The following is a 13339-nucleotide window of genomic DNA, read 5'->3' on the forward strand; positions in this document are numbered from 1 at the left end:
AAAACTTTGAGTTTTAATGATAAGGACAAAATAAAGGGTAAAGTGAATAGTAACAGGATTGACTTTTTAGTGTAAAAATGTGGTTTTTCGTTAAAGTGAACAGTACCAGGTGCTTTTCGTTAAAGTTCCCTTGAAACAATGATTCCTTAATTACAAATCCATGACCCTTGGTCCCTAAACTCATCAAAACGTGCATATATAATAATTTTTGTCAACTCGTCAAAATGACTCATGTTGGAAGGACCATTGTTATAATTAGGTTAAAATTGAGAGATCATTGCTTCAATTAGGTTAGAGTTAAGGGGTCATTTCTTCAATTGAGTCAACGTTGATGGACCATTGCTACAATTTTTTTTTTCATTTGGTTTTCCATATTTGCCCATTTTTTCAGCCTATGTGGCATGTGACTTATTTTGACAAAAGTTATACGGAGTTGACAAAAAGAACCATAGCTGCACATTTTGATAAGTTAAGGGACTAATAGTCATAGATTTTAGTTGATTGGCCATTGTACCAATTAAATTAAAGTTGAATGACCATTGCTACAATTTCCTCTTTCTAATAAAATTCAGGTCCTCTTGATTGACACCGAGGCCCGACAAGAGCCCAAAAAAATTCAAGGCCGGCTCAGCCCAATTTTTATGGGAGATGCTATCCACACCCCGCCTAAAATTAACACGGTGTATAAAAGAATAAAAAAAAGTGTGAATGCTACAAATTTATAACTAGTGTATAAAGCACAATTGTAGCCAAGAAAGCAGCATCAGCCCACTCGAGAGGGGAGTCGACGAAATGCATCTCCCAATACTACTCATCTTCTGAATGTCGATCGGGACGCAACCTCCCGGAAGCAGCTGAAGAAACACTATCAAGGTAAAGGCATATCCAAGATTTAAAGTACGCATTTAGTAATATGCCCCAAACGATGTTTACAACGCCAATGAAGTTTGCACAGGTACCTTCAAGTTAGGCACTTCATGTCAATATGAAATATAGCTACCGCGAAAATTTACGTGTTCTACGACACATCAAAGGACTCTGTGCATAAATTGGCAAGGGGCAGGTGGACCTAGGTGTTTAAAAAGACCAGACGCTACTCTCTACTAATTTACATAATAACACAATGCCTCTGAGAAATTCCACCGGCTCCATAGATTTCCATGACGATGTTGTCACCAAAAGTTTTGGGTACCTACGCTGGTTTTGCCCGAGATCCAGGATGGGAAATTCTTACTAGGTGAAATAAACAACTTACTGTCGAGGTACTGGCTGCGTATTTGACTGATTACTTTGCCCATAGAACCCCATACCCAGTGGCCGATAATAACCCCCAGTGGCCGGCTGCAACTGCTGCTGTTGTTGCTGCTGCTGAGGCTGCGACTGCTGTTGCTGCTGACTGGGCCTCGACATGCTCATTGAAATATGTGGAGGTATGGGGGGTGGAGGTGGTAAAGTATTTGATCCATATCCATAAGGAACTCCACCCACCATAAGACCAGAGGATTGGACGTATTGATTCGCTGGTGGAGTTGCAGTAGACGGTGATGGCGCTGGAGGTGGTGGTGGCGGACCAAAAGGATTTTGCATCTGGTTACTTTGGGACATGGGCTGCATCGTTGCTGAGGACGCAATTGGAACACTGGTCATTGCCTGCTGGAGAGACGTAAAATAGGCTGCATTGCCACCATCAGGATTGTTAACATCAGACATTTGTTTCTCAAGCTTGGGCCGTTTTTCTGGAGGAAACATGGATAATCCTGATGTAAATCCAGCTGATGTTAGGCTACCGGTCATCGAGGCAGCTTCTTCAGCAACAAGAGATGAAAGAACAGACGTTAACATTTGTGCAGAAGATGTAGACGCAGCAAGCTTAGCAGCAACAGCAGCTGCCGCTGCTTTCTTGTTCTCTTCATCAGTAATTTTGACAGGGGCAAAAGAAAGCACGGACTGCGTTGGAGGCTGAGGTGGGATGCCAGTTTGTTGAAGTAATGGTATATTTGGTTCTAAACCCCTGGTAGACTCAGGTGTCATGTTAACGATATTGCTTTCGGGGTTCAGTCTCCTTTTAATATTACCTACCCTCTCAATCTGATGTCGAGCAACCTGCATGGAAACAAATAGTTCCTATTAATCACAGGGAGTAGCTAGCACATAAAGGAATTGCATTATAAGACATGGTTTGATACGCTTTGCTCCGGACCAACTTTATAAACAGACAAACCATTTGAGTCTCCTAATAAGTGCATCACCACAAAGGAAAAAGAAAAGATATTGTTGATATTGTTACACCTTTCAGCAGATATTCAAACCCGATGAGTAGATTTATAACTTGGAAACAATAAATGATCAACCTCACTGTAAAAAGCAAAGTGAAGATTTCTCCATGTAAGATTAGCTCAAATTCGTAATGTTGGAACTAGAAGATTTAATTAGGGGAGGACATATCACTTTAACTGATGTTGCAAGTGTTATTGTCCAAGAGTAATCAGCTTATTCTTATTGCCTCATCCGTCTCCTGGGAACCTTGGGACTTCGCTTGCTATTTGGAGTTAAATGAGGGCTACCTAAATCAGTGTCTCCATTTGACATCCTTGCATGGCCAGTTCTAGAAGCCAAGGCACTGGAACTACTTGGAGCTCCGAGAGCTTCACTATATAGCTTCCATAATGCTTCTCAAGAAAAAGGACTATTAGAATATTGACAGGGCAGGAACACTAAATTTCTGTGATTCTAACATCACTCCTGAGGACTTCTTTTATCTTTGATGGATAATAAAGAAGGGGGTGGGGGGAAGGATCATATTTTTCATTGATTCAACTGAGTAATAATATACAGCCTACTGGTTCCATAAATAAAATGAAAAATAATGAAAATTCAGAGTGTTATACTTTTATGCGCAAACGGAAGCGAATTATAACAAAGTACCAAATATCAACATCGTAGGTGAAAACTAAAACAAACAATCTCAAACTGACACAAGAGATTTACGTGGTTCGGCGTAAAGCCTACTCCACGGGCGAAGCACGGCGAGGAATTTCACTAAACAAACGGAGATTACAAAAGAGTGTTTAAACTCTCACAACCCAAATCCCACAAATTACAAACCCTAAACCAAATGAGTAGAGAACCCAAACAAACAGAGAAGATTCTCCCAAAGTGCTCTCTAACTCACCAATTGATTCTCACCAAATTGTCACACGAATGAGCCACACAAAATACACTAACCCTAAGGTCCTATTTATAGTGCATAGGACTTAGGTTATAATAAGAATCCTAATAGGAAATAAATCTAAATCCTAATCAAATAGGTAATTAACAAAATCTCTCCACCAAGGAAACTAACTAAGAAGTCAAAACCAAATCCAAATAGGACATCAAAACCAAATAGGTAACACAAACCTAATTTATTGCATCATCCTAATTTTGAGCAAAAAACCCAACACAGAGATCATCCAAATGAGCTCAATCAAAGCAAATAAATTAGCTCAATCAGCACCCTTAAATTAGCTAAACCAAATTAGCTCAATCATCCCTAAAACAGAAGGCTCTCACTCCCAGCTTGCTGCAAATGAAATCAAGAACATGCTACGAGATTTCAGAAAAACTTGAGCAACTTGAGCCTACAGTACTAAAGGCACTTACGGTTATTCAATTTTGTGTTAGTCACAAAGCCGAAGAAGAGGGAGTTCTTTCTGTCAGTTTTATTACCATAGATCCTCAAGTGAATCAAGCCAAGAACCAAGACAGCATCTAAGCAAGGTGAGGTTAAAGTATAGGACAAGAACCAATACGATAGAGGAGCCAAGTTATAAATTCAAAGTCTTTCTACTTTCTTTTGTAATAAATGCAGTTAGTCTGCAAGTTCTTTGAGTTTGCGTCTCTCTATGTTACAATATTAATTATTAGGTGTCATAAATTTAGTCTTTAAAATACTTGTGTATATTAATGTGGATCTTTCCATGTCCATGTACCAACTAGCCTATAAAAAGGGCTACTTTGTAAGCTTTTGAAAATAAGTAAACTTTGGGTTTCCTGCTTGTGTTGTGAGGCACAACCACCTTGGAGTGATTCCAAGGCACCTTCGGTGTGAGACCGTAGGCCAGTGTGATGCCAGATTTTTTTTTCTAAAAACCAGTAAATTAACTCAATCATCCGTAAATAGTAAACAGTAGGGTGTTTACAAGACCTACACTAACTATTTCTTCACATTATTGTTGTACTTCGCAGACTGTCTACATCCATGGGTTGTTTCCAAAGAACAAAAATAAAAGATTGCATTTGCTTCTCAGAGATATGCAGGAGTAGTCAAGGGAAGCTTTACCCCCAACACATACATATTAAAAGCTCCAGCAAAATAATTACCGCCCAACCCCAGCTAAGTCCCAACTTAGGAGACATTTTTATTTGTATCCAGAACACAAAGTGGTGCACCCCATGTCATAATATAAATGGACGACATGGTTGATATGTCCCACTTTTAGGGCATATTTCTCATGTCCCTCCACATATATTATGACACGTGGTGTACCGTCTCGTATTCCAGGTACACTCAAAAATCTCTTTCAACTTAGAGTCGAAGACTCTTACATCTTTATCACTGCCAATGCCTGAGAGGCCATACGAAAAAAGAAAAAAATTGTAAATTATGAGGAAAGGTATTGCCCGTATTTTAATGTACAGTTAAAAAACAAGTTTAGAGATCATTTTATATCAACCTAAAAACTCAACGAAATAATATTTCTATTTAAAGTCGTAAAAAATGAACATACGGTCAGATGGGAAAAGTTTATTAATCAAATATCTTAGAAATTTATATGCCTTAAACATTTTACTTATTTATTTTCTTTTACAGAGTCAGTCTGAGAGTAAGCCAAAATTGATGCATGTTGATGACATTATTACAGACCCAAATTCAATTAAAATTTTCCGGGCAAATTTAAAATCGTAGAACTTTTTAATCAAAATTTAAAATTGTCTTTCAATTCAATATTACTTCTATTCTGGGACTTAATATGCTTCTAAATAAGTTTGTTTTCTCAACTCATCTCAAGATTATGATTTCTAAAACTTGCTCACGCAAAAACCCATCTGCAAAAGGACAAAAGACAATACACATACTAAAAACAGAACCGCTCAATAGATCAGTTGCATCGAAGAGAGACCTAGAACTGATACAGGACAGATTTGAACCAAACTGAATTGGGTTAAAATTAGAAATTAGAATTGACATAGGAAAGATTTGAAGCAAACAAAAGTAAAGAAAAAGAGAGAGCATATGCGTCAAAATACAAACTAGCATCACTAACGAACTAAACACTCTTGACAGCTCATCATAATTAATTGTCTTGGATATATGCACATCTAAATGCATATGGTAATTAAGACCTAAAGTTGATACAAATGTATCATATTCCATTCTCAGCTACAATATATACACACGCACAGAAGGGAGTCACATCAAGATTCAGTTTTCCCACAGTTTAGTTTACCTTCAAGCTAACTTTTTCCTACAAAACACAACCAAATTAATTCTTATACAAACATCATCTAGCCCTTTCAATCAATAGATATCGACATTTGAGGGATGCAGGAATCAAACTCAAGATTTCATTATCAACAGAATCAAGGTGCTGGGTTTATAATACCACAATTTCTGTTAGCTAGAAAAGATTATGAGGAACTGGTGTTGATGACTAGCTGATCTCGATAACATTCAGAGATAAAAACTTTCGTAAATGAAATTATAAAGGCTTTGTAAATGCACACCATTTCCAATAAATTTAGACTTCTTAATTTTAAGAGGGCTAAATAGAGATTAGTAAGGTACTCTTACCTGCACTTGAGTGCGAACAACTTCCAGCTTTGATTCCTGTAACAGTTATATTAGCAAGCATACATCAGTATCTGAAATCTTAAACAAAACCACAGAAGCAGAAGTGATAACATAAGTGGAATAGAAAAAAGATTTGTACTTGATCCTGGAGTGCTTCTTTAAGCTGCAAAACCAAGGCAGATCTTGTTGCCTCCGAACTTTCAAGCTGCCCAACAGATTGATTAAGTACATCTTCCTGCTCTTTCAAATCATCCAACAATGTGGATTCCGGCTGAGTTCCTGATTACAGTTTATAACAGCGAAAAATCAACAAAACCATTCTACATGGCACTAAGACAATATACCTCAGGAGACACAGTATTATCTTTTACTGAAAGCATCAAAGAGTTCAACCATCTTCACTAAATTACACACATGAAAATCAAAACATTGTATATATCAGCATACCTATCAAATGAAGATTTTTCGTTGATCTCAAGGGTCTGGATGGATTTAGATTTTCAGATCCATTTGGTTAACTTGACATAGGATTTCAAATAAGCAATTCAATTAATTTAAAAATTATTGCTCATGACCCACACAACCCAAGAACAGTGAACCATGGCCCATGACTGTAGCTCATTATCTGTGGGTATTGCTTGTCAGTTACTGTAACTGATGAAACGCAACTTGCAACCTGTAACTTACATTGCAAGTCGTGTTTCACCACTAGTAATAGAAACTTGAACTGGTGATATCTAGGTTGCTGCTATCCTTGGGTATGGCTTGTGATAATGACAAAAGAGTGAAGGTAAACTTGCACTCTCTCCCCTTAAGTATGGCTTGTATAATAATTTTCAGTATCCAGGTTGTTCATATCCCTGGGTATGGCTTGTGACTTACTGTTTAAATAATACACTGATGTTATTAACTAATACCTTTTAGTTATCACAATCATAAAGTCATAGCAACTAACGGTTTTAAGGTTCCTCAATTAACTTAAATCACAGAAGGGAAACAAAACATACACAAAGAGAGGTGTAGATTCAATGGTTAGCAACTTCGTATTCTATTTATATGGTCATTCCTAAATAGTAATACCCGAGACCGACATTGTTACTCCTAGAACTACACGCAGTCTGAAACTTGCAATTGTTACTCCTAGAACTACAATCGAAACCGACATTGTAAAAGACAAAGATGAGACCATTTGAGCAATTATATAAACCAATTCAATTTTCCCCTAGCAGTCTATTAATGATACGTAAAGGTCGCACTTGGTGTGATGGCAAGTGCCTTCGCCCATGAGCGGTAGGTCTCGGGTTCGAGACTTGGGAGCAGCCCCTCCATAAATGGGGGTAAGGCTAGCCGACAATCACCTCTCCCAGACCCTGCGTAAAGCGGGAGCCTTGTGCACTGGGTACGACCTTTTTTAGTCTATTAATGATACGTATTTGCATCTGAGCCAAAAAATAGACAAGTCACAGAGCCTTTTGAGATACAACTCGTGAAAAAAAAATGAAAATTCACACAAAATAACTTGGACAACATTCTTGACCATGAACCAATGGTACAATACAAAGCCTATTCATAGTTCTCAAGTTATTAAGAACGAAATAATGTGATTAAAAAAAGAGACAGATAGCCTGTCATACTGATGTGAGACTTTTCAATCACTTGGCAAAGATTAATTAAACCTCTCTAAGACTTGGAAATAAGATAAGTTGCTAATTTTAATTTAACTAGAAACTAGCTGAACGGACAAACAGGTCAAAGAAGGAGAGGTCTAAGGAGGAGGTGAGCACCAAGAAGGAAGAAGGGAGGAGGTAAGCACCAAGAAGGAAGAAGGGAAGAGATGAGCATCAAGATGGAAGAAGGGAGAAGGTGAGGAAGGGGGCAAACTAAGATCTAAATTCTATACAAAGAACGGGAAATGATGCTATTCCTTCTTTGATGCTTTGTATTGTCTAGCTATATTTAAAAGCTTTGCTCCTGCTTGCTTCGTATAATGTACAACTCTAAAGTATGCACTAACATCCATTTGAAGAACAGACGAAACAAAAATGGCCAAAAACTGGTGCAAAGTATCCTCATAGGTTCAAAACTTCTAGCATTCCTCTCCCTCACAAACACCACATAATCCAACTATACAATGAGGAATAGGGTCAAAACATCTTTTTCCTAAACTATCAAAAGAAAATAGGACCAAAAATATCGTTCACTCTCATACTATCAAAATAAAATGACCATCTTAATAAAGCCACATGAGAGTTCATTCAAACTGATCAAAATATAATGACCATCTTAGTAAAAATATACAATTTTTTTTTTCTTTCAGATAAGAATCACGCAAAACCACACTCAATACATTCCACCTAGATCACATCAACTATAAATGCAACCAATCCAGATGGGTTACACAGTACACTAAATATAGCATCCGAAAATGCTAAGAAGAGGAAGCAGAAAATCTAATTCGTCCGACATAAAAGTAAACTCCTCCCTATCCTCAAAAAATTTTCCCTTCCGTTACAACCATGTAGATAGGTTCTCCTATTGGCCAGAGTTTAAAAGCTCTCTTAGTGGGCAGAGTTTAAATTCTTTCCTAGTGGCCAGAGTTTAAAGGATCTCTTACTGGCCCCCACCCACAGAAAGACCCCCGTCAACAATGCATAGCTATTTCTTAGAAAAATCATGCAACAACTAACAAGTTACAACATATTTGTGAACTACAGGAGCAATGTAAAAAGATGTGCCCTGTTTATTCACCAGCTAATTTAAACGGCCACAGCAATGAGATAAGGAAACATAGGATCTTTTTAAAGCGTAGCACAAGTACCCAGACACATGGATAGAACAATGCCTTCTATCAAGCTAAGCTTAACTCAAAGATATATTATTGGTACGACCGTACGAGACAACAAATTTCAAACATCCACGAACACCCTGTCATTTGGGTTTCTTGGGATGATTTAAGTTCCAAGACAAGGCAAAGAAGGAAAATATGGATCTAAGGTGGACAAAACTGGATTATGATCACACAATATCTATAATCATCAAGGAAAGAAAATTGAAGGGATGAATTACCTACCCTAGTATCCTCCAGAATTGGATTCTAGTCCAATTACGAACCACAAATTTTGAACTAGGAGACTAGAAATAGCCCTGAGAAACGTATTTCCTATGGCATTGAAGATAACTTCCACTCCACAACATTAGAATGCAATAAAATATACTTTTGGTGATCAACTGATTTGTAGAATTAGAATTGTAAACAAACAATAATTAAAGTCAAAATAAACAGAACCTAGTTTTCACACCGGAAGAGTCTTCTGTTTTGTCATCTAATCCTATGACTCATCAAACAAAGTCACATATAAACAAAATTTGTGAACTTAACCACATGTCCTAACTCTTACCATGAATCAAGGTGTTTTCAACATCTTCATCAATTTTACCCACATAAAGTACAGCAGCACTACACTTGTTTAAAGCAGCTTCTTCGGTAAGATGTTCATCAAGAACAGGTTGAAATGCGGTAAGTATTTTTTCTGGCAGACCTCCAACAGCCAATTTCTGAGGTTTAGAAGAATAATAAGGCATGTACAAGCTCACTCTAAATAAGAATACAATTTTAGGCATTGAATATAAATCAACATTAAAGACTGCCCAAAGTGCTTACAAGTCTAACTGAGTGTGCATCCCTCTTCACTATCTTGATAGGATTTGAACCCTTTCCATTGCTTACAGGTGGAGCGGGATGATTGTTTCCCATCATATCATCTTTAAGACTCTGCCCTCGAGACCCAAAAACCTTCCTTTCTTCCCATATGTCAACCTGAACAAACGAGATAGCTTACAGATGAAATAATGAGACTAGATTGCTAGGCACACATTATCAAAAGGAAGCATAAATAAGAGTGGACACTGAAATGGTTCCCTTTAGTCCATTACATGGAAAGAAAGGAGATTGTCTTCTGGAGAGTGGGAGCAAACTAAGATTTTTTTGGAGTAATAGAAGGTGCTAACTCAGTTAGGTAGTGAAATCCTCTGAAGTCTAAAAAGTACTTAAGTTCAGATTCCACTTCGATGAAATTACAAACACTGCAGAATCTTTAAAATTTCTCAGGCCCATGCTATAGACTTAAGTCACTTAACATTGAAGTCTAAGTTCATGCAAATGCATGCATGCACACATCCAAATATCTATCTATGGTAATCAATCATACAGCTATTTACTACTGTTAATTGTAAAACAAAAGAGAACATTCATAAATGGCTCACCAGTCTTGTGGCAGCTTTCTTTCCATGTTGATCACCATTTTCATAAACATACTTGAGAGCTGCAGGAAGGACCTTCCAGAATTCATTCACAAATTCACTGCCCTTTCGCCTACTGTTTTGCAATATGTCATTAGCCAAATATAGACAAGCCACACGCTGATCTTTCTGGGCAGAATTAAAACATTTATCCCATGTTTCAACAATTTGCCTTGCTTTCTTTCGGTGAGAAATACACCAACGAGACAGAGCTGTTTAAATGATTAAAGAAGCACATAATATAAACATCAAAGTTGAAGCTAAGTGATCAGGTAGTACATTATATAAGAAACAATACATCATTAAGGGGAGGAAAAGGTGGAAGCATAGATATGCACAAAAATAGTCCTCCACATAATTTAAAAGTTATGTTTCCTTTTATAAGAAAGAAATGTTACTGCTACTCAACAAAGTGCAAACAAAGTGGACAAGATATCACCCTAGAACATACATCACAGTACAGTCAAACTTAATAAGAATCGCATTCTATGACACCAAAATAGTATCTATTGAAAAGTGAATTACAGAAGTTATTTACATAATCTATACTATTACTAAGGGAAGATATAAAAAGGACCAACTTTACAATAAAATACATAGGCACTATAATATAAAACGGACCTCCCACATGCTTTTTTTTACAAATTTTACCCTTAATAAAAGAAAATAAAATATATAATATCGATAACTAGAAACTAAAATTCATTCAATAAAATAAAAATACAAAAATCTCTACACAATCTTTTCAGCACTCTCTCTTTATCTCTTTTTTCCCTCCTACAATAACAGTCATTCTGACATGCAATATATGTGTGACAGTTGCTAGTAAACTATAGCACAACAAGAACATAGATACAGTTGAAATGTCACCAATTAATGCAATGTTGATACAGCCAAAAACAAGAGCATACAGAAAAGGTAAAAACTTTAACATTACAAGTTTTTTCACAAATCTAAAATTAGGGAAAAGTTTAAATTTGTATTGAATTAGATTTAGCAAGATCCAAGTAATATAAAATGTACATATGTTAGTATGTTATTCTAACAAAAAAATTCTTATAAAAAAGTATGTTAATGAGTAGGTGCGTAATACAGCCACACAGAAACAAATATGATACCCTCATTGTAAACATGACTATCACTGTATCAAAAAATAAATTAGCTAAACCATGTAGTACTATACAGAGGGGATTTCTTAAGAGGATACATTCAATGCATTGTTGTGAACTGTTGAGTTTCGAAAGCTTGTCAGCCAATATCTGTCCGTCAAATGCTTCAACGTTACTCATTATGCTGTTGCTCAGTTTTTTACATCCCCTGCCACAATAACTGTATTGTTATGCTAAAAAAAATTTTAAAAAATGCGGAAAATGCATTTCGAACTTGTAAAGTTTTTAACTTTTTTTTCACCCATTTAAGTACAAGATTGCATTAACAGAATAAACAATTATTTACACAAATCCTGGTACTCAATATCGTCCCGTCTTGCTACATATTTACATGCTATCACAGTGAGATAAACACATAAATTATAAATAAATAAAAAATCCCCCATTTCCTAAACTAAAATTTTGAAATTAAATAAACGCAAAAAAACTAAAAATGTATGTACAATTTGTAAAGCTTTTAACTTTCTTCGACCCATTCAAGTATGGGATTCAATCAACAGAATAAGCAATCTTTACACTGATCCTGCTACATATTTCAATGCAATCAGAGCTAAAAATAAATAAAAAAGATAACCCATTTCCTAGATAAAATTTTGAAATTTACCAAATTCTAGGGTTTAGACAAAAAACGTCCACGCACAGCTTCGAACCGAAACGCAGTTAGGGAATCGAATCGGAGAGAAGGACGGAAATGAAGAAGGAGGAGGGATGGCATGGTTCGGAGACTTACCGGAGCAGCAGCGGATGGACGTCAGTCTCTCTCTCTCTTCTTCCGGCAACTTTTGCTATGGCCCGAGTGCGCTTGGTCCCTCTCTGGCTCTCCTCCCTCTGTGGGCTGAAACGACGCCGGGCTATATACGATATTTGCTATACTCTTCCCTTTCCCAAAACCTTCAACTAGAGTCCTCAAGAAAAGAGAGAGTAAAAATATGGGTTAGCCCCAAACTTTGCCCATTTTTTTAAATTTAACCACTACCTTTTAATATGTTACGAATGAACACATAAAACTCGAATTGACACCAAAAATGTATTTTTCAATCGCATATACGCTTTTAAGTACCTTTGGTTAAAAAGGTTAAGTTTTGTTTCTATTATTTACACTAAAGGAGAGGGGTGGGCTTAACTCACAATGATTAGCAATAATGTGATTCAAATTCACCTTTGGCGAGAATCAAATCTAAGACCACTTACTTACAAGTAAAGATGAATACTATTAGACCTTAGTACTAAATGGCAAGTCTAGAACTCTCTCATCACCATTCTAAGTTTATTTTTCTTACTCTCAGTACTAGTTTGGTACTGAGATGTTTTTATAAAAAGTGGGTATAAAAAAAACTAAGCTCAAAAAGATGTTTGGTAAACACTTAAAAACAGCTTATTTTCACAGTTTTTGGCAAAAAAAAAAGTTGAAAACGTGAAGTAACAAAAATGAGCTTATTCTCAAAGCAGTTTTTTTTTTCAAAGCACAGCAATACCAAATCAACCCTCATTTCTATCTATCAACCAATTTACCTCACAAAACATTTAATACTTTAATCTAAACACTCGGCATTTAGGGTCTTTTGTCTGGATTTGGATCCTCTCCTGAGCTAATGGAGAGGATCCTCCTGACTCATCATCTTGGGCCGTTAGATTTTTATCCAACGACTACAAACAGGGGGTCCCTTTAAAGTTATAATAATTATAGCCGTTGGATAAAAATCCAACGGCCCAAGATGATGGGTGAGGAGGATCCTCTCCATTAACTCAGGAGAGGATCCAAATCCCTTTTGTCTTGGACTTGGCCACTTAACTTTTACCATCAGCGATGAATATAGGACCCCATGATCAGCCTCCAGACCTGCTGACTAAAATTCATCGAAACTTGTTATAACCCTTTGTCACTAGATTGAATAAATTAAATAGAACCAACGAACATGATTAAACAGAGATTTGTGAAAGTTAAAAAAAAAACATGTGTTTATAATTCTCTTGTTTTGTGGCCACTTTTAGATATGTTTTGTTCGGGTCTCATTACTCATTAGAGCATGTCTTAAGA

At 36.6% G+C, this 13339-nt stretch overlaps 1 protein-coding gene across 1 annotated transcript; it reads right to left on the reverse strand.

Moving 5' to 3' along the window:
- Window positions 1-882: 882 nt before the first annotated feature.
- Window positions 883-12199, reverse strand: LOC126600133 (uncharacterized). Its single transcript, XM_050266672.1, has 8 exons — window positions 12032-12199; window positions 11340-11449; window positions 10097-10344; window positions 9495-9650; window positions 9232-9388; window positions 5973-6112; window positions 5834-5869; window positions 883-2103 (listed from the first exon to the last, which is right to left on the reverse strand). Exons 2-8 carry the CDS (start codon window positions 11419-11421, stop codon window positions 1252-1254), a joined length of 1671 nt encoding a protein of 556 aa, XP_050122629.1. The 5' UTR covers window positions 11422-11449; window positions 12032-12199; the 3' UTR covers window positions 883-1251.
- Between the last annotated feature and the right edge of the window lie 1140 nt (window positions 12200-13339).

The sequence above is a fragment of the Malus sylvestris genome, chromosome 14 (assembly GCF_916048215.2).
Source record: "Malus sylvestris chromosome 14, drMalSylv7.2, whole genome shotgun sequence".
NCBI lineage: Eukaryota > Viridiplantae > Streptophyta > Magnoliopsida > Rosales > Rosaceae > Malus > Malus sylvestris.

What these genes read in the sequence shown, in the direction of transcription:
- LOC126600133 (XM_050266672.1), bottom strand. Translation starts at nt 11,421, where the DNA reads ATGAGTAACGTTGAAGCATTTGACGGACAGATATTGGCTGACAAGCTT. An exon ending in AGAAAGCTGCCACAAGACTG is followed by an intron (nt 9,651 to 10,096) that starts GTGAGCCATTTA and finishes TCGTTTGTTCAG; the next exon opens with GTTGACATATGGGAAGAAAG. An exon ending in ATGCACACTCAGTTAGACTT is followed by an intron (nt 9,389 to 9,494) that starts GTAAGCACTTTG and finishes TCTAAACCTCAG; the next exon opens with AAATTGGCTGTTGGAGGTCT.